Source organism: Corythoichthys intestinalis, chromosome 3 (assembly GCF_030265065.1).
Source record: "Corythoichthys intestinalis isolate RoL2023-P3 chromosome 3, ASM3026506v1, whole genome shotgun sequence".
NCBI classification, from domain to species: Eukaryota; Metazoa; Chordata; class Actinopteri; order Syngnathiformes; family Syngnathidae; genus Corythoichthys; species Corythoichthys intestinalis.
The window spans coordinates 61,971,741-61,998,840 of NC_080397.1; the positions used below are offsets into that span (position 1 = coordinate 61,971,741).

General features: G+C 41.5%; 1 protein-coding gene and 1 long non-coding RNA gene across 2 annotated transcripts in view; one reads left to right on the top strand and one right to left on the bottom strand.

Annotated features, from left to right (window-relative positions):
* The window catches only part of LOC130913326 (uncharacterized), a 35,531-nt gene extending 16,770 nt beyond the window's left edge, over window positions 1-18,761 (top strand). Inside the window, exons 2-3 of the long non-coding RNA XR_009062756.1 lie at window positions 14,544-14,647; window positions 18,661-18,761. This is a non-coding gene — a long non-coding RNA (uncharacterized LOC130913326). The remainder of the gene's footprint in view (window positions 1-14,543; window positions 14,648-18,660) is intronic.
* tmem8b (transmembrane protein 8B) overlaps window positions 1-27,100 on the bottom strand; it is a 118,454-nt gene that overhangs the window by 13,578 nt on the left and 77,776 nt on the right. Inside the window, exons 10-12 of the mRNA XM_057831844.1 lie at window positions 18,097-18,275; window positions 14,523-14,669; window positions 2,835-2,951 (exon numbers count right to left, since the gene is read on the bottom strand). Of these exons, the coding sequence (XP_057687827.1) occupies window positions 2,835-2,951; window positions 14,523-14,669; window positions 18,097-18,275 (443 nt within the window). The remainder of the gene's footprint in view (window positions 1-2,834; window positions 2,952-14,522; window positions 14,670-18,096; window positions 18,276-27,100) is intronic.

Here is a 27,100-nt window from a genome sequence, read left to right on the forward strand (position 1 = left end):
GGGACGGCCATAGACGTCCAATCCCTTGTCCAATCCTATTCGCTGCCACCCTCTCCCACTCCAAAGAGATTGGACGTCTGCCAGTGATTTTATTTACTTTTCAAGATTCACGTGATCGCATGTCAATAGCCTTCATTCCATATGTCTAGATTTCTTGTCCTCAACAAAAACAGCCGAGTGATTAAACCTTGTTGTCTTTCATCCTAACAAACACCCACACTCATCAATGCACGGTTCCCCCCAAGGAAGCCGCACACCGTGTTCTCTCCTGTCAGAGGTGCGCTTTTTTGTCGCGTTCTTTCAACTTGGCCCAAAAGACTTTTTTATTTTTGATGTTCTCAGTTCAAAGAGGACAGAAGGTCAGGAAGTAAAAGTGCGAGATGACTTGTAATGGAACTGCAAGCCATGACTAATACCCACGCAGGCTGCGAAACTTTTAAAAGCCCCTCAGTGATAATGTGAAATAGCTTCATTGGTCAGAACGGCACGCTTCTTAGCCAGGCGCATGTGAGCCCAAGTGAGGGATTACACCTACAAGAAGGGACTCAAACATGCCCTGACCGTATTAGTTTCAAGCAAACTATCCTAATGTTACACTGCTGCAGTTAGTTTTCAAAGGTGGAATCTTTTGACAGCGTTTTCTGGGAATAGAAAAAGCAGGAATTCCTTCAACTGAAAGCTGGACGCTCGTAACTGGACACTGAATTAAGTCTTTTAGCATCGTTCAGATTCAAACAGGCTGATTTCATGCGAAATCGAGTCAAAAACCGTAATTTTCGGACAATAAGTCGCTACTTTTTTTCCCCTCACTCTGAATCCTGCAGCTTATTTGTTAATTTATTTGGGTTAATAGGTAACAATCTTATGGAGCCACTGTCAAATAAGGTGTTACCAAATACCATAACTAACAATTTATGAAACAGCTGGCACAGTAACTGAAGAAATAATTAGCACAGAACATGAATATTAATTGTTATATACATCTGTAGCGCTGCAATGCATGTTAGGAGGCATGCTGGACGACAACGGTGTTGACAGCAGGTGGCAGCAGGGGTAGACTATCTCCCCCAAGGGAGCTGTGATGGCCAAATGAAGCTTTTCTAAGCAATGAAGCTTTGCAGCCAATTGGTTCAAAGCTTCATGGTGGTTCATTTGGTCTTATAAGTCTTATGAAGCCACTGTGAAATACAGTGTTACCAGTTAATATCTTTTGGTGTAAATATCCCATAATACAACTGCAGCTTATGGTCCGGTGTGGCTTATCTACGAAGAAATTGTATCAAATTTGAAAAATCGTGGCAAATAAACATTTGCTGCCATCCCTCCCAGTTCAAACAGATTGGATGTCTACTCGCGACAAACTTATTCCATACATTTGGCATACAATACATTTGTCATAAGCAGTCATTAATGATCATAACAGTGTCAGATCATAATTATGATTGTCTAATGACAGTCTTATTGCACCACTGTCAAATAAAGTGTTACCAGATTCCATAACTAGCAATTTATGAAACAAATGGAACAGTAACTGAAGAAATAATTAGCACAGAAGATGAAAATTGATTGTTATTTACATCTGTAGCGCTGCAATGCATGCTAGGAAGCATGTTGGACAACAAGAGTGTTGACAGCAGGTGACAGTAAAGGTTGACTGTCTCTCCCAAGGGAGCAGTGATGGCCAAATGAAGCTTCTTGAAGCAACGAAGCTTCAAGGTGGTTCATTTGGTGCTATAATACTTATAACTGAAGAAATAACTCGCACAGAACATGAATATTGATTGTTATTTATGCTACAATGCATGCTCGGAGGCATGCTGAACGACAACAGTGTTCACAGCAGGTGGCAGCAGGGGTAGACTATCTCCCCCAAGGGAGCTGTGATGGCCAAATGAAGCTTTTTGAAGCAATGAAGCTTTGCAGCCAGTTGGTTCAAAGCTTCATGGTGGTTCATTTGGTCTTATAAGTCTTATGAAGCCACTGTCAAATACAGTGTTACCGGTTGTTAGGTTTTGTGTTGGTTTTCTCCTAGTGTGACTTGTCCCTGTGATTGCCCATTGATTTCACCTGCTGTGCCTCCTCTCAGTGTATCCTCCAAGCTGCATCCTCCTGTGCTCACCTGTTCCTCGTTGTGTCGTTACCCTTTGTCTGTGTGTGTACATAAGCTCCCAGTTTCTTCTCACTCCTTGTTGCGTCATTGTCTAGGTCAATGTCAATGTAGATGTCAAAGTCCTGTCCAAGCCCTCGTGTATTAGTCCCTCCAATAAAGTAAGTTTTGTTTGAACCTTGCCTTTTTGATCCCCAGTCCTTTTGGTTGTACTTTGTGCTTTTTGTTGGTTATAATTAAAACCTTTTTTGAGTTCTCTGCCACCTGCCTTGCATTATTGATTCCCTGCATTTGGGTCCACACAACCTGCCTGCCCACGCATTTCATGACACCGGTTAATATATTCTGGTGTAAATATCTCATAATACAGTAAGGACAATCTATGAACAAATGTTTTTGTGTCAAATTAGTTTGTTCATTTGCTGTCATCCCTCCCAGTTGAAACAGATTGGACATCTACTAGCGATTAACTCATTCCAATTCACAGCAGAGGATGTAAATAGCTTGTTTTTCTGTTTTTTTAATTGTTTTATAGAATATCCCAGAATGATTTCCGGACGCATGTATCCCCATATCGTGAGATCGTTATCGTGAGCCTCGTATGGCAAACCGTATCGGGATCATGAGGTACCCAGAGGTTCCCATCCCTAATCCATTCATCAGTAGTCCATAGTATAGTACTATTTTCACTGCATAGTAAATAAAGAAAAGTAAACATTTGCCTTACCCATGCCACCGCCATGATTCCCAGAGCAAACAAGCTGGGTCCTACCAGGTTCCACAGACCGTGACGATCCAGCTGCAAAGCCATGGACAGGGACATGGCCCCGAGTAAATACAGCACCTACAGGGAAAGCAAATAAAACAACAAGCGCATATATCAACGTCAAGTCGCTCTCAATGCAGCAACTGCAGAGAATCGACGGGTTCACCTTTTACAGAGTAAATAGGCCACACTAAAGAGCCAATAATAGGAGAAAAAAAAGCCATTCTGTACCACATGAAAAGGTCCATTGTGGCTATCAGCCGATCGGGGAGGTTAGCCATGTTTTATTTGTGTTTACAATGGATTATCAGACGGATACATTCGGGTGTATTTTTTCCACGGGTGCAAATTGTGGCATCCAGGCTGAATATCTGTTTTGAAGTTGAATATACAAATATATTTATAAATACTTATAGATTTTAACTCATTCCTTGCTTTTGACAATGATAGACATCCAATTCATTTAAACTGGGAGGACTAGCTGTGAATGCTCATTTGACGGCGCTAGACGTCCAATCCATTTGGACAGGGAAGGCCAAACATACCCAAAAAAAGGCCACATGCCAAAAGCCATTTGCCAAATACCAAAAATCACTTTTTGTTCTTAGCCCTGATGGCAATTTGAGGGGGTTTTTTTGTTTGGTTTTTTGTTGTTTTTTTTTTTTTTGGGGGGGGGGGGGGGTCGTAGGGGGTGTTAAAAAAAACAAAGAATATCAATGGAAAAACACTGAAAAACTTTACTTTGTAACACTTTACAAAAACTATCCGTTTTACTAGTTAATAGATCATTAGTAAACTGTTGATAAATGATTTATTGTTGATTTATGAAGTCTTTGTTAACAGTTTGTTAAGCATTTACAGGGTGTTCTTAACCTGAAACACAGTTTGTGTGGACACGTTTCAAGTTTTTGTGTGTAACGTTTGGCATTTCTATCTTTTCAGGTTAAGAAATGCCGTTCACTTTCAAAAGATAAGGAATTTTGCAGGCAGCGCTCATGTTGCACATTTATGAAAATCTGCCACAGAACCAACAAATATTTGTACTTTTCTTTGTATATTTAACCAATAAAACTTATGACCTTCAACATAAAGTGTATATAGTTTTATTAAGATCCATCAACTAGCATGGGCATTTAGAATGGGGTCAACCATATTGGAACACCCTGTAAATGCTTAACAAACTGTTAACAAATACTTCACAAATCAACAATAAATCATTTATCAACAGTTTACTAATAATCTATTAACTAGTAAAATGGATAGTTATTATAAAGTGTTACCATTAACTTTTTTTTTTTTTTTTTTTTTTTTTTAATGTACTTACAGGTCACTTCCTGCTGATTTTTAGGTCACTTTCGGTATGTTTTGGTGCATTGTAGGCTTACTTCCTTATTTTGGATCACATTCGGTTAATTTGGGGGCAGTCAAAAGATGACTAAAAAAATAAAATAATTGTGTACAGTACTGGACAAAGGTATTGGCACCCCTGCAATTCTTTCAGATAATGCTCAATTTCTCCCAGTCATTTATTTTGCCTGCAATGAAAAAACTAGGGCTGTCAAAATTATCGGGTTAACGGGCGATAATTAATTTTTAAAATTATCACGTTAAAATATTTGACGCACTTAACACATATGCTCCGCTCAAACAGATTAAAATGACAGCACAGTATCATGTCCACTTGTCACTTGTGTTTTTTGGTGTTTTGTCGCCCTCTGCTGGCGCTTGGGTGCGACTGATTTTATGGGTTTCAGCACCATGAGCACTGTGTAATTATTGACATCAACAATGGCGAGCTACTAGTTTATTTTTTGAATGAAAATTTTACAAATTTTATTAAAACGAAAACATTAAGAGGGGTTTCAATATAAAATTTCTATAACTTGTACTAACATTTATCTTTTAAGAACTACAAGGCTTTCTATCCATGGATCGCTTTAACAGAAAGTTAATAATGTTAATGCCATCTTGTTGATTTATTGTTATAATAAACAAATACAGTACTTATGTACCGTATGTTGAATGTATATATCCGTCTTGTGTCATATCTTTCCATTCCAAAAATAATTTACAGAAAAATATGGTATATTTTAGAGATGGTTTGAATTGCGATTAATTGCGATTAATTAATTTTTAAGCTGTGATTAACTCGATTAAAAATTCTAATCGTTTGACAGCCCTAGATAAAAACACAAAAGAGAATGGGGAAAAAAAATAAATCATTATCATTTAAACAAAACTCCAAAAATGGGCCGGACAAAAGTTGGCACCCTTTAAAAAAAAAAAAAAAAACGTGATCCTTCTCTAATTTGAGTAATTAACAGCACCTGTTACTTACCTGTGGGACATAACAGGTGGTGGCAATAACTAAATCAGACTTGTAGCCAGTTAAAATAGATTAAAGTTGATTCAACCTCTGTCCTGTGTCCTTGTGTGTACCACATTGAGCATGGAGAAAAGAAAGAAGACCAAAGAACTGTCTGAGGTCATAAGAAGCAAAAATTGTGAGGAAGCATGGGCAATCTCAAGGCCACAAGTCCATCTCCAAAGACCTGAATGTTCCTGTGCCTACCGTGCGGAGTGTCATCAATAAGTGTAAAGCCCAGGGCACTGTGGCTAACCTCCCTAGATGTGGATGGAAAAGAAAAATTGACGAGATATTTCAACGAAAGAATGTGCGGATGGTGGATAAAGAACCTCGACTAACATCCAAACAAGTTCAAGCTGTCCCACAGTTTGAGGATACAACAGTGTTAACCCGTACTATTTGTCGGCGTCTGAATGAAAAGGGACTCTATGGTAGGATACCCAGGTAGACCCCACTTCTGACCCAGACACATAAAAAAGCCAGGCTGGAGTTTGCCAAAACATCACCTGAGAAAGCCAAAACTCTTTTGGAAGACTTCTCTGCTCAGATGAGACAAAAGTAGAGCTTTTTGGGAAAAGGCATCAACATAGAGTTTACAGGGGGAAAAAACAAGGCCTTCAAAGAAAAGAACATGGTCACCACGGTCAAACATGGTGGAGGTTCCCTGATGTTTTTGGGTTGCTTTTGCTACCGAGGGCACTGGACTGCTTGATCGTGTGCATGGCATTATGAAGTCTGAAGACTACCTACAAATTTTGCAGCATAATGTAGGGCCCACTGTGAGAAAGCTGGATCTCCATCAGAGGTCTAAAGGTTGTGCTAACAAGTATTAGGTTGAGGGTACCAATACTTTTTCTGGGCAATTTTTGGAGTTATGTGTAAAATGACAGTGATTTTTTTCCCCATTGTCTTTTGTGTTTTTTCATTGCAAGCAAAATAAATGAAGATATGACCACCAAAGCATTTGTAATTGCAATCATTTTCCGGGAGAAATTGAGCATTATCTTATCTGACAGAATTGCAGGGGTGCCAATACTTTTGGCCAGCGCTGTACTATAGTATACTAATAATAAATAAAACACAGTGTACTTATAGGTCACTTCCTGTTGATTTTGGGTCACTTTCGGTTTATTTTAGGGAATTCTGGGCTCAATTCCTGTACATTTTGGGTCGCTTCCAGTTAATTTTGAGGCAATTCAGGGACTTTTGCGGGGGGTAAAAACTGATGAATAACAATGGAAAAACACTGAAATACCCCTTTCCCACTGGCCAAAAAACCCGTGTCAACCCACTAACAATCGGCTTTTGGTGGCAGTGGGAAAGGTGCAGCGACCCGGCTCGACCCGTGTCAATCAATCCGCCAAACGACCCGCGTTAAAATCACCTCAGCTCTGATCGTCATGCTGTGTGAAAGCAAAACCCTGGGTCAACAGTCAACACCCTAATCTACGTTGTGACGTCGGCTCTTACGTGATGCGTCATAACAACGTGCCAGTCGCCTCCCATTTAACACGCCCCACAACCATAGTTACGTCGATGCTAACCACAAAGCTAGTTGAAGAAGAAGAATTCACGTCGCCAACGTTGCCTCAGCACAAGCAGAGTGTTGATCCTTTGCTGCATTTGGACCATTCGGAGGGCAGTAAAAAGCATGAAAACAGAGAACACAAACGGAAAGGAGTTGCTCTGCATCGTTTACGTCCTTGAACTGAATGAATTCGGTCACACTTTTCGAAGCGCATCTTAGCGTGGTGACGTCACGTAACCTTACGCACGGCTGAGGACAGCGCAGCGACTACGGCGTCATTCGTCATTCGATAGTTCTGCGGTGAGGGAACGTGTCGTTCTGTAATTCACCGCCAAGCCACTAGAGGGGTGTGGCGTTATGTTTGTACGGTTTTGGGGCATGCTTGTTGACTTCCGCTAGTCGGAGAAAAAATAAACAATGCAAGATGGACCTCTTGAAAGTAAATATTCTGCTCATCAACAGTGAATAAATATTGAACATACAAATGTTGAGGGGCAGGCGACGCAGAAAACGGTTTCGAGGCGGTCTGGCCGACTTTTGATGCCGCACAAGGTGCCAAATGCCAATTGCTAGTGGGTTGCATCGGCTTGGAAAAAATGCGCGTTGACCCACTAGTTTCAGTGGGAAAGGGGCAAAAGAGTTAAAAAAGTAAATACATAAATATATGTACAGTGCCTTGCAAAAGTATTCGGCCCCATTGAATCTTGCAACCTTTCGCCACATTTCAGGCTTCAAACATAAAGATATGAAATTTACTTTTTTTGTCAAGAATCAATAACAAGTGGGACACAATCGTGAAGTGGAACAACATTTATTGGATAATTTAAACTTATTTAACAAATAAAAAACTGAAAAGTGGGGCGTGCAATATTATTCGGCCCCTTTACTTTCAGTGCAGCAAACTCACTCCAGAAGTTCAGTGAGGATCTCTGAATGATCCAATGTTGTCCTAAATGACCGATGATGATAAATAGAATCCACCTGTGTGTAATCAAGTCTCCGTATAAATGCACCTGCTCTGTGATAGTCTCAGGGTTCTGTTTAAAGTGCAGAGAGCATTATGAAAACCAAGGAACACACCAGGAAGGTTCGAGATACTGTTGTGGAGAAGTTTTAAGCCGGATTTGGATACAAAAAGATTTCCCAAGCTTTAAACATCTCAAGGAGCACTGTGCAAGCCATCATATTGAAATGAAAGGAGCATCAGACCACTGCAAATCTACCAAGACCCGGCCGTCCTTCCAAACTTTCTTCTCAAACAAGGAGAAAACTGATCAGAGATGCAGCCAAGAGGCCCATGATCACTCTGGATGAACTGCAGAGATCTACAGCTGAGGTGGGAGAGTCTGTCCATAGGACAACAATCAGTCGTACACTGCCTTTATGGAAGAGTGGCAAGAAGAAAGCCATTTCTCAAAGATATCCATAAAAAGTCTCATTTAAAGTTTGCCACAAGCCACCTGGGAGACACACCAAACATGTGGAAGAAGGTGCTCTGGTCAGATGAAACCAAAATTGAACTTTTTGGCCACAATGCAAAACGATATGTTTGGCGTAAAAGCAACACAGCTCATCACCCTGAACACACCCTCCCCACTGTCAAACATGGTGGTGAAAGCATCATCGTTTGGGCCTGCTTTTCTTCAGCAGGGACAGGGAAGATGGTTAAAACTGACGGGAAGATGGATGCCGCCAAATACAGGAACATTCTGGAAGAAAACCTGTTGGTATCTGCACAAGACCTGAGACTGGGACGGAGATTTATCTTCCAACAGGACAATGATCCAAAACATAAAGCCAAATCTACAATGGAATGGTTCAAAAATAAACGTATCCAGGTGTTAGAATGGCCAAGTCAAAGTCCAGACCTGAATCCAATGGAGAATCTGTGGAAAGAGCTGAAGACTGCTGTTCACAAACACTCTCCATCCAACCTCGCTGAGCTCGAGCTGTTTTGCAAGGAAGAATGGGCAAGAATGTCAGTCTCTCGATGTGCAAAACTGATAGAAACATACCCCAAGCGACTTGCAGCTGTAATTGGAGCAAAAGGTGGCGCGACAAAGTATTAACGCAAGGGGGCCGAATAATATTGCACGCCCCACTTTTCAGTTTTTTATCTGTTAAAAAAGTTTAAATTATCCAATAAATGTTGTTCCACTTCACGATTGTGTCCCACTTGTTGTTGATTCTTGACAAAAAATTAAAATTTTATATCTTTATGTTTGAAGCCTGAAATGTGGTGAAAGGTTGCAAGGTTCAAGGAGGCCGAATACTTTTGCAAGGCACTGTACTTACAGGTCACTTTCAGTATATTATGGTGCATTCTAGGCTTACTTCCTGTACATTTTGGATCATTTACTGGTCTCTCTCCATCAGTGGCACTAAAACATAACCACTCACTAAAGAGCTGTTTGACTCCAACTGCATTCCATCTGACTCTGCCTAGCAACAAGATCCCTTTTCCACTAATTTTCTATTATTTCCAATCAAGCAAACACACAAGCCTCCTCTCTTGCGAGAGACCCGTCACAACAACGAGAACAAAGCACCGAAAGGAGGACGTTTGGCAAAGTCTATAAATACCCTGCTTAAGTTTTTTTCTTTTTTCATCAAGCTCAATATTTGACACAAAGCCACAAGCATGTAAGGAAAAGATAAAGAGAGAGTGGAACGGAGGAATCAATAAGATATGCCACACACGCCCGGCGTCTACCGTCTGTCTGCCGGGGGAACGTGAGGAGACATTTGCTATTTTTTCAAGCAGGGAAGGGATGACCCGCCCGCAGGAGAACAGGACTAATTGGAATAGACGAGGGAGGAGGGGAGCGACGCCGCGCGGCAGCAGTCATCAGTCATGCCGCACCGCTGGGTCAGCGGCCCGCGTACTGTACGCTAGCGCGGACGCGTGACCGCTCGCGGGCCGCCGCGTTAATGAATCATTATCTGTCGCCGTGATGGACGAGCTGGGGAGGATTCGAGCAGAGGGATTATTTTTAGTTGTCATTTACGCCATCGGCCGTCACCTGTACACTGCTCCGTTTCTGATGAATAACGTTGTTTTGGATGATTCTGTGTCGAGTGTCGTTTAAATTATCGTGGACAAGCAGGCATGACGTAAGTCAGGGGCAGTGGCGCAACTACATGTTGAGCAGCAAATGCGCCGCATATGGGCGCGAGCCAACAGGGGGCGCTGTCACGAGGAATCCCCCACTGCCCCATCACTCATGGTGTCAATGTATTTTTATTTTTTTTTACTTACACCTTTAACTCATTTACTCCCAAAAATGTATAAATACTAGGGCTGTCAAAATTATCGCTTTAACGGCCGGTAATTTTTAAAAAATTAATCACGTTAAAATATTTGACGCATTTAACGCACATGCCCCCCTCAAACAGATTAAAATGACAGCACAGTGTCATGTCCACTTGTTACTTGTGTTTTTTGGTATTTTATCGCCCTCTGCTGGCGTTTGGGTGCGACTGATTTTATAGGTTTCAGCACCATGAGCATTGTGTAATTTTTGACATAAACAATGGCGAGCTACTAGTTTATCTTTTGTTTGAAAATTTTACACATTTTATTAAAACGAAAACATTAAGAGGGGTTTCAATATAAAATTTCTATAACTTGTACTAACATTTATCTTTTAAGTACTTCAAGTCTTTCTATCCATGGATCGCTTTAACAGAATGTTAAGGCCATCTTGTTGATTTATTGTTATAATAAACAAATACATTACTTATATACATATAAGTATGTTGAATGTATATATCAGTCTTGCGTGTTATCTTTCCATTCCAACAATAATTTACAGAAAAATATGGCATATTTTATAGATGGTTTGAATTGCGATTAATTACGATTAATTAGTTTTTAAGCTGTGATTAACTCGATTGAAAATTTTAATCGTTTGACAGCCCTAGTAAATACGTTCTATTTTTAATTGTTTCAGTGTCCCAAAGACGTATTTTTTTCACAAGAGACATCTCTAGGTTCTGATTCAACTTAGCTCCAAAGGACAATGCTAGAAATCCATTTTAAAGCAATAAAACTGGCCACTGGAGGGCAGTAGCGCATTTGGTAAGACCCGATTCAACAGAATGAACGGCCGGGCCGCAAAGCCGGGGCGCCGGCAGAAGATGACCGAATGGACGTCCGGGATGCCAGGCGGTGGTCGACCGAGCAGAACAACCGGGAGGACGCCCGGGATGCCAGGCGTTGGACGTTGAGCAGCAAATGCGTCGCATATGGGCGCGAGCTGCCCCATCACTCCCGGTGTCAAAATTATTATTATTATTTTTATTTTTTTACTTACACCTTTAACTCATTTGCTCCCAAAAACGTATCAATACGTTCTATTTTCAATTGTTTTATACGTCTTTTACGTTTTTTTTTCACAAGAGACATCGATAGGTTCTGATTCAACTTAGCTCCAAAGCACAATGCTGAAAATCCATTTTAAAGCAATAAAACTGGCCACTGGAGGGCAGTAGCGCATTTGGTAAGACCCGCGACCTGATTACACGGAACGAACGGCCGGGCCGCATGGCCGGAGCACCGGCGGAAGACGACCGAATGCCGTCCAGGATGCCAGGTGGCGGACGACCAAGCAGAACAACCTAGAGGACGCCCGGGATGCCAGGCGCTGGACGTTCAAGCAGAACGACCGGGACCACCAGTGCAGCGGACCGCCACGAGGCAGTAGTCACCACAAAAGAAAGACTAAAAAAAAAATCCATCTTTATGAGACAGGCGGCGATGAGGGAAAAGGTTACCCCGGCTGTCACGGCCACAATAGCGTCATCTCTCAGTTAGTTAAGTGTAAATAAATTGTTACTTTGCTATCAAAAGCTCTATTTGTCTTGTTGTTTATGTTATTTCGTAAAAGGAAAACATTATTCAAATGTTTGGGATGTCACAAAAGCAACAAAAAAATTAGCTGTGTTAAAGTCAAAGTTATGTTTGAAATGTATGCTATCAGAAAAACCTCAATTTCTCTGTTTTTTCATCAGAAATTGGAAAATTGCTCAAACTAAGCTATTTTCCAATGCTGATTTCAAAAGAATGGAAAAAGATAGGAACTAACATTTTTTCCTGCTGAAAGAGAGTCTTATCTTTCTTTTGGTGGGTGTTGTTTGTATGTTTATGTTGTTTGTTTATGTTTATATAGCAACAGAACAGAATTTTCTGTGGGTCTTGCAAAATCAGTCAAAATCCAGTAAAACAGCCAGGCGAGAAGGGGGTTGCACCGGTGAAAATGGCTGGGAGTGAATGAGTTAACTCGTTACGTTCTATTTTTAATTGTTTCAGTGTCCCAAAAATGCATTCATACGTCTTTTACGTTTTTTTTCACAAGAGACAGCCTCAGGTTCTGATGCAAGTTCGCTCCAAAGCAAAACGCCCAAATTCCATTTTAAAGCAATGAAACTGGCCACTGGAGGGCAGTAAATAAATTTGACAGCCCTAGTTTTTATTGTTGTTTTTTTTAAGAGTATTGAGACCCGTTTTAAAAATAATTGGTAATTTTCATTGCGTTTTTATCATTCCTCCGAACATATTTCTGCGACTACTGTGTGTTTTCATCCCATGATGCGAAGGTTTTCTGTTAGTTCATGTTAGTTGACTCGTTGACGGCAATGGATGTTCAATCCAGTTAACCTGGCAGCGGTCCTTGGATGTTCATTTCCTTCAATGGCATCCAATGAGATATCAGGTGTTCCTAATGCCATCACAAAAAACATAAACCAGAAGACATAAAAGCTGTTTGGCACTGACTGATGGCACATTAACCTTGAGTCAGTGTAGATAAACGGCTCCCTTGAGGCTCTTCCTAAGTCCATGCGTGAAAATATAATTGCAATATGTATTTACAAACAATCATCAGCTCTCGACTCCTTTGCTGCGGCAGCAAACACACCGCGGCTTTCTAGTCAACAAACACACGGTTGCACTTGTCAGTCCTGACGCGCATTTGATTAGCAGCTATGGACTGCAGTGCTCAGCAAAAAAGGAAAACTCCAGAGGACAGCAGATGTTGGTAAACACGCCCCCGCCCCCCTCTCTGTCTCGTTTACGGACACGCCGATACGCACAAACCGCATCCCGGCTCACAGCGGGACGACGCTGACCCACGGAGAAGCTGCACCTGTTAGTGTTTGCTCACCGCATAATGTCAACAAGCAGAAAATCACAGAGGCTAACGTATTGATCTTTGCGTTTATGAGACACGAAAAACAATTTGACTTATCACTGCTTAGCAGTCCACTTATCTGTCTTTGCTTAAAGGCAAATGCGTCAAATTCGTGGCACGTGGGCCAGATCCGGCCCACTGCATTGTTTTAATGGAAATCATGTGCATCGACTAAATATGGTAGTAGAGTAGAGTAGAGTAGAGTAGAGTAGAGTAGAGTAGAGTAGAGTAGAGTAGAGTAGAGTAGAGTAGAGTAGAGTAGAGTAGAGTAGAGTAGAGTAGAGTAGAGTAGAGAGTAGCCATATAGTCATCGTAATAGTTGTAGGGTTAGAGTAGGGTAATAAAGGGTATGGTAGGGTAGGGTAGAGTAGGGTAGGTTAATAAAGGGTATGGAACGGTAGGGCATGCTAGAGTACGGTAGGGTATGTAAATAAAGGGTATGGTAGGGTAGGGTGGGGTAAGGTAATAAAGGTTAGGATAGGTTAAAAAGGATAGGGTAGGTTAATAAAGGGTAGGGTGGGGTAATGTAATAAAGGGTATGGTAGGAAAGGGTAGGGTAGAGTGGGGTAGGTTAATAAAGGGTATGGAAGGGTAGGGTAGGGCTGGTTAATAAAAGGTATGGAAAGGGTAGGGTAGAGTAGGGTAGGTAAATAAAGGGTAGGGTAATAAAGGGTAGGGCATGGTAGAGTAGGGTAGGGTACGTAAATAAAGGGTATAGTAAGGTAGGGTGGGGTAATGTAATAAGGTAGGGTAGGATATGATAGGGTAGGGAAGGATAGGGTGGGGGTAATGTAATAAAGGGTGTAGTAGGAAAGGGTAGGGTAGAGTGGGGTAGGTTAATAAAGGGTATGGAAGGGTAGAGTAGGGTAGGTTAATAAAGGGTATAGTAGGGTACGGTGGGGTGGGGTAAGGTAATAAAGGGTAGGGTAGGTTAATAAAGGGTAGGATAGGGTAGGGTAATAAAGGGTATAGTAGGATAGGGTGGGGTAATGTAATAAAGGGTATAGTAGAAAAGGGTAGGGTAGGATAGGGTGGGGTAATGTAATAAAGGGTATAGTAGGAAAGGGTAGGGTAGGGTGGGGTAAGGTAATAAAGGGTATGGAAGGGTAGGGTTGGTTAATAAAAGGTATGGAAGGGTAGGGTAGAGTAGGGTAGGTTGATAAAGGGTAGGATAGGTAAATAAAGGGTAGGGTAATAAAGGTTGGCCATGGTAGAGTAGGGTAGGGTACGTAAATAAAGGGTATAGTAGGGTAGGGTGGGGTGGGGTAAGGTAATAAAGGGTAGGATAGGGTAGGGTAATAAAGGGTATAGTAGGATAGGGTGGGGTAATGTAATAAAGGGTATGGTAGGAAAGGGTAGGGTAGAGTAGGATAGGTTAATAAAGTGTATGTTAGGGTAGGGTGGGGTAAGGTAATAAAGGCTATGGTATGGTATGGTATATTGTTATAGGCTATAGTTATTGATATACTGTAGTTAGTCAGTTATAGCAATTTAATTTAATGAATAAATAATTTCAATACATAAATAAAAAAACAACGAGAACATCAAGCACTCACGTGTACCTGTTTAATGATGGATTTCAGCCTGGCCATGGCAATGACGGTGACCCATACTGACATGAGGGAGCCGAGGAAATCGCAGAACTGGAGAACGTCGTACTCCATGATGCAAAAGACCACGATGCCAGGTTGGTCACAAGCGTGGTAGAACTATTGAAAGACAGACAGTCAAACAAAGACGTGCGATGATGTCATTGTGGATGTATTCCACGATTACATTTTGTTGATAATAATACATCGTTAATGTTTAAAGCTGAACTGCTATGAGTTTGCTTAATATACATTAGCATTGTGATGTGTATATTTCGTTTGTTTTTCGTTAGTCTTTATTGACAAATTATGTCATTCTCCATTTATGTCCAGCTCGGACCTTTTAAATCTATTCAAAAGTAGATCATTTGCTGGATGGCACAAAATGACATCCGTCATAAGCATTCATCAATGCTCAAGGCAGTTTCATGTCATCATTTTTATGGTCTTATGACAGATTTATGGCGCCACTGTCAAATAAAGAGTTATAAAATACCATAGCTAGCAATTAATGAAACAAGTGGAAGAGTAACTGAAGACATAATTAGAACATACCATGAATTTTGATTTTTATTTACATATCTGGCACGCAACGCATGCTAAGAGGCATGTTGGACTACAACGGTGTTGACAGCAGGTGGCAGCAGAGGTTGACTGTCTCCCCCAAGGGAGCAGTGATGGCCAAAAGAAGCTTCCTAAAGCAATGAAGCTTCATGTTGGTTCATTTGGTCTTTTTACAGTCTTATGAAGCCACTATCAAATAAAGTATTACCAATTAATATCTTTTGGTGTAAATATCCCATAATACACTGAGGACAGCTGCGGCTTATAGTCCAATGCAGTTTAGCTGTGAACAAATACCGTTTCCATTTTAAATTTGGTGGGTGGTGGCTTAAAGTCAGGTTTGCGTATAGTCCGAAAATTACGGTAATTCTTACAAAGCAACTCGTAGTCCCCTTTAAGTCATGATCATTATTATCTTAGTTATGCAAGTGCCTTTACAAGCACCGCAGCCAGAAGCACTGTGAGAGCACCCTCTGTCCTCCAAAGGCGCAAACACACGCCCTCCTGTGAGGTGTGTACCGCCCGTCATATGTCAACGTGAACTTACAAAGGCGGCACATTAATTGCATCAGGAGTTGCACGTACCATAGCTGCCATCCCTATAGCCCCTACGTAGAGGTAACACATAATGAGTCGAATCCCGAGTGTATGTGTGTGCCCCCTAAACCTCAATTGTTTAACTATTTTTCTGGTCAAGTAGCCTTTGTCTCTGTGCAACGCTCTAAATTAGCCGACTGCCAATCCCACCTGTTAACCTAGCAAGGCAAGCTGCTAGTCATGAATCAATTAATAGATGTGGCGACCAGCACACAACCTCGGGTTGCCAACAGTCCCGGATTGCGCGGGACATCCTGGAATATAAGAAGTTCCGATTGGTTTCAACGAACAAACCGGGTCCTGGAACAAATTAAATTCGTATGTAGAAGTACCACTGAGTATGTCCTTTACAATGCAGTTCCTGTGTACAGCTCCATGTACCGTATTGGCCCGAATATAAGACGGTGTTTATTGCATTGAAATAAGACTGAAAAAGTGGGGGTCGTCTTATATTCGGGGTCCAGACATTATACTAAAGATGTCCCGATCGATCGGCATCCGATCACGTCATTTTCAAAGTATCGGCAAAAAAATATCGGACATGCCTTTTTAAAAAAAAAATTTTTTTTTAATTTAAAATCGTTTTCTCAATGTATTTAACGTTACAGACAAAATGTCTTACACTCATCCAGAGTGGTTTTGGCGTAAAGTAGAGCTATCAAATTTATTGCGTTAACGGTGATAATTAATTTTTTTAAATTAATCACGTTAAGTAATTTACGCATGCATGCGCCGCACGACCCACTCACACATTGTCGCGTTCAATCTATAAAGACGCCGTTTTACCTATAGATAGCACTAAAAGGCAACGTATAATGAGTAGAGGAGAATTTTGACAGCTTTTGGAGCCATTTTCTTTGTGGCTAAAGCTTTACAATACCTCAGCAATTAATAATAATGTGGGAGGCAATGGGGGGAAGCATGGTAGTCGTTGATCATTTTCTTAACACCTTATGTTCTTTCCCAACGCAGAAGATATATCAATTGGTGCCCCTATGCACAGTTATGGTTGCACTTCCCATCATGCATTTGGGCAGAATTTAAATGGCTGCAGTATCATTTACTGAAAGTTCAACAAATACACTACATGGCAATATTTAGTCACAATATACAAAGTCACATTTATCCTTTAAGAATTACAAGTCTTTCTATCCGTGGATCCCTCTCACAGAAAGAATGTTAATAATGTAAATGTCATCTTGAGGATATATTGTCATAATAAACAAATACAGTACTTATGTACTGTATGTTGAATGTATATATTCGTCTGAGTTTAATTGATTTTTTTTTTTTAATGCATTGCCAAAATGTATATGATTGGGAAAAATTATCGGGAATGATTGGAATTGAATCGGGAGCAAAAAAAAAAAAAAAAAAAGCAATCAGATCGGGAAATATCGGGATCGGCAGATACTCAAACTAAAACGATCTCGATCGGATCGGGAGCAAAAAAACATTATGAGAACAACCCTACATTATACCCATTCACGACGCTAGATGGCGCCAGATATCATTGAAGCAAAGCGACCCCTTATGGTTAATGGAGTTATTGCAATTTTGTTGTTTTGTCACAATAGGAAAAAACCCCAGAAGCCATTCATTTACGATTGTGATTGCACTTTAGTTTACATATTTAAATGTTCAGATATTAAAATTTGAATGTGGCAAAATAACATGCTTTTTCTCTCAAATTTATTGTTATAATCATTTGTTTCAGATGTACTGTAATTATTTTCTGTATAAATATTAATTTGGTGTTCAAAACGTCTTTTTTCAAACTTGAGTCTGGAAAAAGAGGGGGTCGTCTTATAATCAGGGCCGTCTTAGATTCGGGCCAATACGGTATATGAAATATATGAAACAAAATGCATAATTAGCACAGAACATGAATTTTGATTGTTATTTACATATCTAGCGTGCAAAGCATGCTAAGAGGCATGTTGGACGACAACAGTGTTGACAGCAGGTGGCAGCAGATGTTTACTGTCTCCCCCAAGGGAGCAGTGATCGCCACATGAAGCTTCCTAAAGCAATGAAGCTTCATGTTGGTTCATTTGCTCTTATAACAGCGTTATGAAGCCACTGTCAAATAAAGTGTTACCAGTTAATGTCTTTCAGTGTAAATATTAGCTGTGAACAAATACCGTTTCCGTTTTAAATTTGGTGGGTGGTGGCTTATAGTCAGGTTGGCGTATAGTCCATAAATTACGGTAATTCTTACAAAGCCATTCGCTGCAGATTGTAAAAGGTGTTTGACACAAGACTGATAAAGCAGCTCGCATCAAGTGTCAGACGTGCTCGACACGTCATTGTGTCAACCCTCGGGGGTCTTTTGTCTTATCTCTACGCGACTGGAACGACATGTGGATGTTCGCTAGTAACTCACGGTAGAGAAGAACATAGTATAGATGTAAACGGAGGCTTCCAGCAGGTAGTGACTGCGCACGGCGATGACCACAGGTGGGACGAACATGAGGTTACTGAGACACAGCAGCAGGGTGGAGAGCAGCTGGAAGCTGTACGAGTACGCTTCGGAATTGTCCGTGCATCCCCAGCCTTCCCAGCCTGGCGGGCAAGGAAAACACACACACAATCAGCTTGTTTTCAAGTTGACCGGAGATTCGTTCTCGTTCATTTAGTGTGAGAAAATGAGTGGTTGGCTTCAGAACCGCAATTTATTCAGAAAATGTCAAAATAGTTTGATTTCAGCATTAAAATACTGTAAACCTGTACACAGACAAGTACAAACTTTTCAATTTTAAAGTAAAGTCAAAATTGCTTAGCTCATTTGTTCCCAAAAATGTATAAATATGTTCTATTTTTAATTGTTTCAGTGTCCAAAAGACGTATTTATACGTCTTTTACATTTTTTTTTTTCATAAGAGACATCTCCGGGTTCTGATTCAACTGAGCTCCAAAGCACAAAGCTGAAAATCTATTTTAACGGCAGTGAACGGCCGGGTCGCACGGCCAGGGTACCGGCGGAATGATGCCAGGCGGCGGACGACTGAGCAGAACAACCGAGAGGACGCCCGGGATGCCAGGCGCTGGACGACCGAGCAGAACGACCGTGACCACCAGTGCAGCGGAAGACGTCGTTGAGTCCGTGCTGCTCGTTGAGCAGACCCCGCAAAGACTCAAAAAAATCTTTATTCTTTATTTATTCATTTTTTTTTTTCATTAAAATATGAAAACCTCTAAATGTTTTGGTGACACTGTTTATTTCATCTGTGTGGTTTTGACAAAAATCGGGTCACATTTGGTCATATTTTGTGCAGAAATGTGAAAAATTCCAAAAGGTCCAGATCATTTTTCATACAAGATACTGTGAGGTACAATAAGGCACTGTTTATGCGACTAAAAAGGAAAAAAAAACAACTGGAGTCAAAATGGCGGACGAGACTCCGGTATCATAAAGTCGAAATCTCGTAAGTCGAGTACGTCGTAACCCGTGGACTACCTGTATTGGCCTCAAATATGAGCTTACAAATTGGTTTTAGACATGGGCAATCGGCTGGCTTTCTTTTTTAAAAATCAGTATCGGCATCCTACAGTGGGGCAAATAAGTATTTAGTCAACCACTAATAGTGCAAGTTCTCCCACTTGAAAATATTAGAGAGGCCTGTAATTGTCAACATGGGTAAACCTCAACCATGAGAGACAGAATGTGGAAAAAAAACTGAAAATCACATTGTTTGATTTTTAAAGAATTTATTTGCAAATCATGGTGGAAAATAAGTATTTGGTCAATACCAAAAGTTCATCTCAATACTTTGTTATGTACCCTTTGCTGGCAATAACGGAGGCCAAACGTTTTTTGTAACTCTTCACAAGCTTTTCACACACTGTTGCTGGTATTTTGGCCCATTCCTCCATGCAGATCTCCTCTAGAGCACTGATGTTTTGGGGCTGTCGTTGGGCAACACGGACTTTCAACTCCCTCCACAGATTGTCTATAGGGTTGAGATCTGGAGACTGGCTAGGCCACTCCAGGACCTTGAAATGCTTCTTACGAAGCCACTTCTTTGTTGTCCTGCCTGTGTGTTTGGGATCATTATCATGCTGAAAGACCCAGCCACGTCTCATCTTCAATGCCCTTGCTGATTGAAGGAGATTTTCACTCAAAATCTCTCGATACATGGCCACATTCATTCTTTCCTTTACACAGATCAGTCGTCCTGGTCCCTTTGCAGAAAAACAGCCCCAAAGCATGATGGTTCCACCCCCACGCTTCACAGCGGGTATGGTGTTCTTCGGATGCAATTCTGTATTCTTTCTCCTCCAAACACGACAATCTGTGTTTCTACCAAAAAGTTGTATTTTGGTTTTATCTGAGCATAACACATTCTCCCAGTCAGTGTTCCCTCTAAGCTGCGCGCGTGCGCAATCGCGCACTGCTTGCACCTACTCTGCGCACAATAAATTCTATCCTGCGCACAAAAAAAAATCAACAGAAAGTATTAATTGCGTTGTAACTCGGTGAGTGACAGGTGTACAGCAAATGATACGATAAGGTTCACTTCCGCTACGCAGCCAATCATAGCATTGACATTGCTTGTGTATTGCCCAGCCTACACGCGCGGTGTAGGTTAGCAAGCTATCAATGGTGCGTGAGTGCGGCGGAGTTGAGAGACGCAAATGCCAACCCCTTATCATGGCGAAACGAACGGGCAGCAACACATCCACTCACCAAGCCAAAGTAAAAAAGAAATGCGGTTCATATACAGTGCCTTGCAAAAGTATTCGGCCCCCTTGAATCTTGCAACCTTTCGCCACATTTCAGGCTTCAAACATAAAGATATGAAATTTAATTTTTTTGTCAAGAATCAACAACAAGTGGGACACAATGGTGAAGTGGAACAACATTTATTGGATAATTTAAACTTTTTTAACAAATAAAAAACTGAAAAGTGGGGCGTGCAATATTATTCGGCCCCTTTACTTTCAGTGCAGCAAACTCACTCCAGAAGTTCAGTGAGGATCTCTGAATGATCCAATGTTGTCCTAAATGACCGATGATGATAAATAGAATCCACCTGTGTGTAATCAAGTCTCCGTATAAATGCACCTGCTCTGTGATAGTCTCAGGGTTCTGTTTAAAGTGCAGAGAGCATTATGAAAACCAAGGAACACACCAGGCAGGTCCGAGATACTGTTGTGGAGAAGTTTAAAGCTGGATTTGGATACAAAAAGATTTGCCAAGCTTTAAACATCTCAAGGAGCACTGTGCAAGCCATCATATTGAAATGGAAGGAGCATCAGACCACTCAAATCTACCAAGACCCGGCCGTCCTTCTAAACTTTCTTCTCAAACAAGGAGAAAACTGATCAGAGATGCAGCCAAGAGGCCCATGATCACTCTGGATGAACTGCAGAGATCTACAGCTGAGGTGGGAGAGTCTGTCCATATGACAACAATCAGTCGTACACTGCACAAATCTGGCCTTTATGGAAGAGTGGCAAGAAGAAAGCCATTTCTCAAAGATATCCATAAAAAGTCTCGTTTAAAGTTTGCCACAAGCCACCTGGGAGACACACCAAACATGTGGAAGAAGGTGCTCTGGTCAGATGAAACCAAAATTGAACTTTTTGGCCACAATGCAAAACGATATGTTTGGCGTAAAAGCAACACAGCTCATCACCCTGAACACACCATCCCCACTGTCAAACATGGTGGTGGCAGCATCATGGTTTGGGCCTGCTTTTCTTCAGCAGGGACAGGGAAGATGGTTAAAATTGACGTGAAGATGGATGCAGCCAAATACAGGAACATTCTGGAAGAAAACCGGTTGGTATCTGCACAAGACCTGAGACTGGGACGGAGATTTATCTTCCAACAGGACAATGATCCAAAACATAAAGCCAAATCTACAATGGAATGGTTCAAAAATAAACGTATCCAGGTGTTAGAATGGCCAAGTCAAAGTCCAGACCTGAATCCAATTGAGAATCTGTGGAAAGAGCTGAAGACTGCTGTTCACAAACACTCTCCATCCAACCTCACTGAGCTCGAGCTGTTTTGCAAGGAGGAATGGGCACGAATGTCAGTCTCTCGATGTGCAAAACTGATAGAAAGATACCCCAAGCGACTTGCAGCTGTAATTGGAGCAACAGGTGGCGCTACAAAGTATTAACGCAAGGGGGCAGAATAATATTGCACGCCCCACTTTTCAGTTTTTTATTTGTTAAAAAAGTTTGAATTATCCAATAAATGTTGTTCCACTTCACGATTGTGTCCCACTTGTTGTTGATTCTTGACAAAAAATTTAAATTTTATATCTTTATGTTTGAAGCCTGAAATGTGGCGAAAGGTTGCAAGGTTCAAGGGGGCCGAATACTTTTGCAAGGCACTGTAAGATGGAGTGGCTGTCGGAGCATGTGCATATAGACGAACTAGCGGTGAAACAGTGATATTTCCCGCAAAGCCAAAGTACCAAGTGAGTTTTCAGAGGGAAAAATGTGGACTGAATGGAAGTTGGACTACCTCAAGCGTCATATTCAGCAGAAAAGTCATTTGAAAGCTGTTGAAAATTACGAAGACTCAAAATGGGACAGGGGATTGGTACATTATTGCAGGAGAGTGCAAAAGACCGACAGAAGAGAAACGAGCTGTCCCACAAAACAAAATCTGGCCCCAGAGCAAGTTGAAGTTCTCGTTGACGATATTTTACTTGCCATCGAAATGAATTCGTCAATGGTGTCAGTTCAACAAATCTGCAATCACATGGCAAAGTATGTGAGTATACCCGAAAGTAAAACTACGGCGAAGTAAAAACAATGCCTTTGAATTTGTAAACTCAATCAATGAGATAGTGGAGAACGAGATAATGTGGAGTGTTAAAAATGCACCCTGGCATACACCGATAGTCGATGAGAGCACTGACATATCAGTTCAACAAATGCTAGTCCTATATATTAAGATGTGAAAAATAAGGTACAATTTAAGTCAGATTGGTGTGTATTCTAGTGAAATGTATAAAAATATTTTAATTATGGGTATTAATCATTAAATGCTCTTTCTATTAGATAATTTACGGGCAGTAGAAATGCTAATAGGCGTGAAAAGGCGTGATACTGGTGTGTGGCCGCCAAGTACCGTATTTTTCGGACTATAAATCGCAGAGTTTTTTTCATAGTTTGGCAAAGGGTGCATCATATACTCTGGAGCGACTTATATGTGAACTTATTCACACATTATTATATCATTGTTGCTAGTTAGCATGTTCTTTATGCTATAGTTATCTGAATAATTCTAAATAGCTATGTTACATTAACATATCAGGCATGTTCTCAATTCATTGTTTATGAGTCATGTAATGTTAGCATACCGTACATTTATTGAGCCTGTTGTTCTCTATTGTATTTTATTCTAAATTGCCTTTCAAAATGACATGTCTGTTCTTGGTGGTGGATTCTACCAAATAAATTTCCCCCAAAAATGTGACTTATATGCCGGTGCGACAAATATGTTTTTACCTTTCATTACGCATTTTTTGACTGGTGCAACTTATTCTCCGGTGCGACTTATAAATACGGTACACATCTGATGTTGCAGGGAGCTTGTGTGTTTGCTCAGACACATAAAAAATTAGAGGGAACATTGCTCCCAGTCCTCCTCTGGACCATCCAAATGCTCTCAAGCGAACCGCAGACGGGCCTGGACGTGTACTTTCTTCAGCAGGGGTACACGTCTGGCCGTGCAGGATTTGAGTCCCTGGCAGCGCATTGTGTTACTGATAGGAGCCTTTGTTACTGTGGTCCCAGCTCTCTGTAGGTCATTCACTAGGTCCCCCCGTGTGGTTCTAGGATTTTTGATCACCGTTCTTGTTATCATTTTGACGCCACGGGGTGAGATCTTGCATGGAGCCCCAGATCGAGGGAAATTATCAGTGGTCTTGTATGTCTTCTGTTTTCTAATAATTGCTCCCACAGTTGATTTCTTTAAACCAAGCCTTTTACCTATTGCAGATTCAGTCTTCCCAGCCTGGTGCAGGTCTACAATTTTGTCTCTGGTGTCTTCGACAGCAAGACAGTTTGGAGTGTGACTGACTGAAATTGTGGACAGGTGTCTTTTATACCGATAATGAGTTAAAACAGGTGCCATTAATACAGGTTACGAGTGGAGCCTCATTAGACCTCGTTAGAAGAAGTTAGACCTCTTTGACAGCTAGAAATCTTGCTTATTTGGAGGTGACCAAATACATATTTTCCACTCTAATTCGGAAATAAATTCTTTCAAAATCAAACAATGTGATTTTCTGTATTTTTTCCCACATTCTGTCTCTCATGGTTGAGGTTTACCCATGTTGACAATTACAGGCCTCTCTAATCTTTTCAAGTAGGAGAACTTGCACAATTGGTGGTTGACTAAATACTAATTTGCCCCACTGTATATCGGCCATTAATCAAAACAGATTGGACGTCTGTCACCGTCGACGGCAACAAACGAGTTAAATTGAACGCGAACCTTCTGTCGTCAGCTCGCGCTTGTAAACAAGCAGTCTTTTCGGGAGCGCAACATACAAAAGAAGGTATTTGGGAAGTTGTTTATCCAGCACAATAGAGCCTCCCGGTGAGATCGCCTGTGCGCAAACATGAATTGGATCCCGATCAAGAGGCAAATTGGATAAGACGTCGTGAATTAAATATTTGCGAGCGCGCTTGAAAAGAAAATTCGAGGCCAGGGGCAGAAGGCGAAGCAAAGACGATGAATTTACCGCCGCTGATAACGCCACAATCAAAGCGGGATTTTTATGAAGAATCCTCAAAGGACGAGCTTTGTTTAGCTTTATAAGCTCATACTTTATTGAATCGCTGCTCTTAATTAAGCGCCGTCTTTATTGTACTTCCCAAATTGCTCCAATCAAAAGATTAACATCGGCCGCTGGGTGACCCGATCCCATAAATTTCATCAGCGGATTGCGGATAACGACCTCTGCGCTTTCGTATTCTGCCGCATGATGAATTTTCTGATAAGATAGCCAAATAAAAGTACTGGCCAGAGATGAAAAATAGCCTTTAGCTCACCGAAATTTTGCTAAGCGTTAATTACGGAGGAATAATTACGTGCAATCATTGCTTTCCACATGAATAAAGGATAGTGTCTTTACTTAAGATTTTATTTGAATTACAAACTGCAATTTCTGGAGAAATTACAATAGGGCTTTGCTGTGGTTGACACAGATCTATCAAGTCACTTCCTGTTGATTTAGGCAAATTTGGGACACGTCCTGGGGATTTAGGGGCATTTGGGGGACACGTTCTGTCGATATCAGGTTACTTCTTGTTGATTTGGGGAAATGCAGGGACACGTCCTGTTGATATCAGGTCACTTCCTATTGATTTGGGGACATTTTGGGGACATGTTCTGTTGATTTGGGAACATTTGGGGACACGTTCTATTAATATTAGGTCACTTCCTGTTGATTTGGGGACATTTGGGGGACACGTTCTGTTGATAATCAGGTCACTTTCTGTTGATTTGGGGACATTTCGGGGACACGTCCTGTTGCTATCAGGTTACTTCCTGTTGATTTGGGCAAATTTGGGGACACGTCCTGTTGATTTGGGAACATTTGGGGACGCGTTTATTGATACAAGGTCACCTGCTGTTGATTTGGGGACATTTGGGGGACACGTTCTGTTGATATTAGGTTACTTCCTGTTGATTTGGGGACATTCGGGGGACATGTTCTGTTGATATCAGGTCACTTTCTGTTGATTTGGGGACATTCGGGGGACACGTCCTGTTGATATCAGGGCACTTCCTGTAGATTTGGGCAAATTTGGGGACACGTCCTGTTGATTTGGGGAGATTTGGGGACATTTTCTATTGATATTAGGCCACCTGCTGTTGATTTGGGGACATTTGGGGGACACGTTCTGTTGATATCAGGTCACTTTCTGTTGATTTGGGGACATTGTGGGGACACGTGCTGTTGATACCAGGTTACTTCTTGTTGATTTGGGGAAATGCGTGGACACGTCCTGTTGATATCAGGGCACTTCCTGTTGATTTGGGGACATTGTGGGGACACGTGCTGTTGATATCAGGTTACTTCTTGTTGATTTGGGGAAATGCGTGGACACGTCCTGTTGATATCAGGTCACTTCCTGTTGATTTGAGGACATTTGGGGGACACGTCCTGTTGATATCAGGTCACTTCCTATTGATTTGGAGACATTTTGGGGACATGTTCTGTTGATTTGGGAACATTTGGGGACACGTTCTATTAATATTAGGTCACTTACTGTTGATTTGGGGACATTTGGGGGACACGTTCTGTTGATATCAGGTCACTTTCTGTTGATTTGGGCGCATTTGGGGGACACGTTCTGTCGATATCAGGTCACTTCCTGTTGATATGGGGACATTTGGGGGACACGTCCTGTTGGTATCAGGTCACTTCCTATTGATTTTGAGACATTTTGGGGACATGTTCTGTTGATTTGGGAACATTTGGGGACACGTTCTATTAATGTTAGGTCACTTACTGTTGATTTGGGGACATTTGGGGGAAACGTTCTGTTGATATCAGGTCACTTTCTGTTGATTTGGGAACATTTCGGGGACACGTCCTGTTGATATCAGGTTACTTCCTGTTGATTTGGGGACATTTTGGGGACACGTCCTGTTGCTATCAGCTTACTTCCTGTTGATTTGGGGACATTTGGGGACACGTCCTGTTACTATCAGCTTACTTCCTGTTGATTTGGGCAAATTTGGGGACACGTCCTGTTGATGTGGGAACATTTGGGGACGCGTTTATTGATATTAGGTCACCTGCTGTTGATCTGGGGACATTTGGGGGACACGTTCTGTTGATATTAGGTTACTTCCTGTTGATTTGGGGACATTCGGGGGACATGTTCTTTTGATATAAGGTCACTTTCTGTTGATTTGGGGACATTCGGGGGACACGTCCTGTTGATATCAGGGCACTTCCTGTAGATTTGGGCAAATTTGGGAACACGTCCTGTTGATTTGGGGAGATTTGGGGACATTTTCTATTGATATTAGGCCACCTGCTGTTGATTTGGGGATATTTGGGGGACACGTTCTGTTGATATTAGGTTACTTCCTGTTGATTTGGGGACATTTGGGGGACACGTTCTGTTGATATCAGGTCACTTTCTGTTAATTTGAGGGCATTCGGGGGACACGCCCTGTTGATATCAGGGCACTTCCTGTTGATTTGGGGGCATTTTGGGGACACGTCCTGTTGATATCAGATTACTTCCTGTTGATATGGGCAAATTTGGGGACACGTCCTGTTGATTTGGGGAGATTTGATATTAGGCCACCTGCTGTTCGATTTGGGGACATTTGAGGGACACGTTATGTTGATATCAGGTCACTTTATGTTGATTTGGGGACATTTGGGAGACAT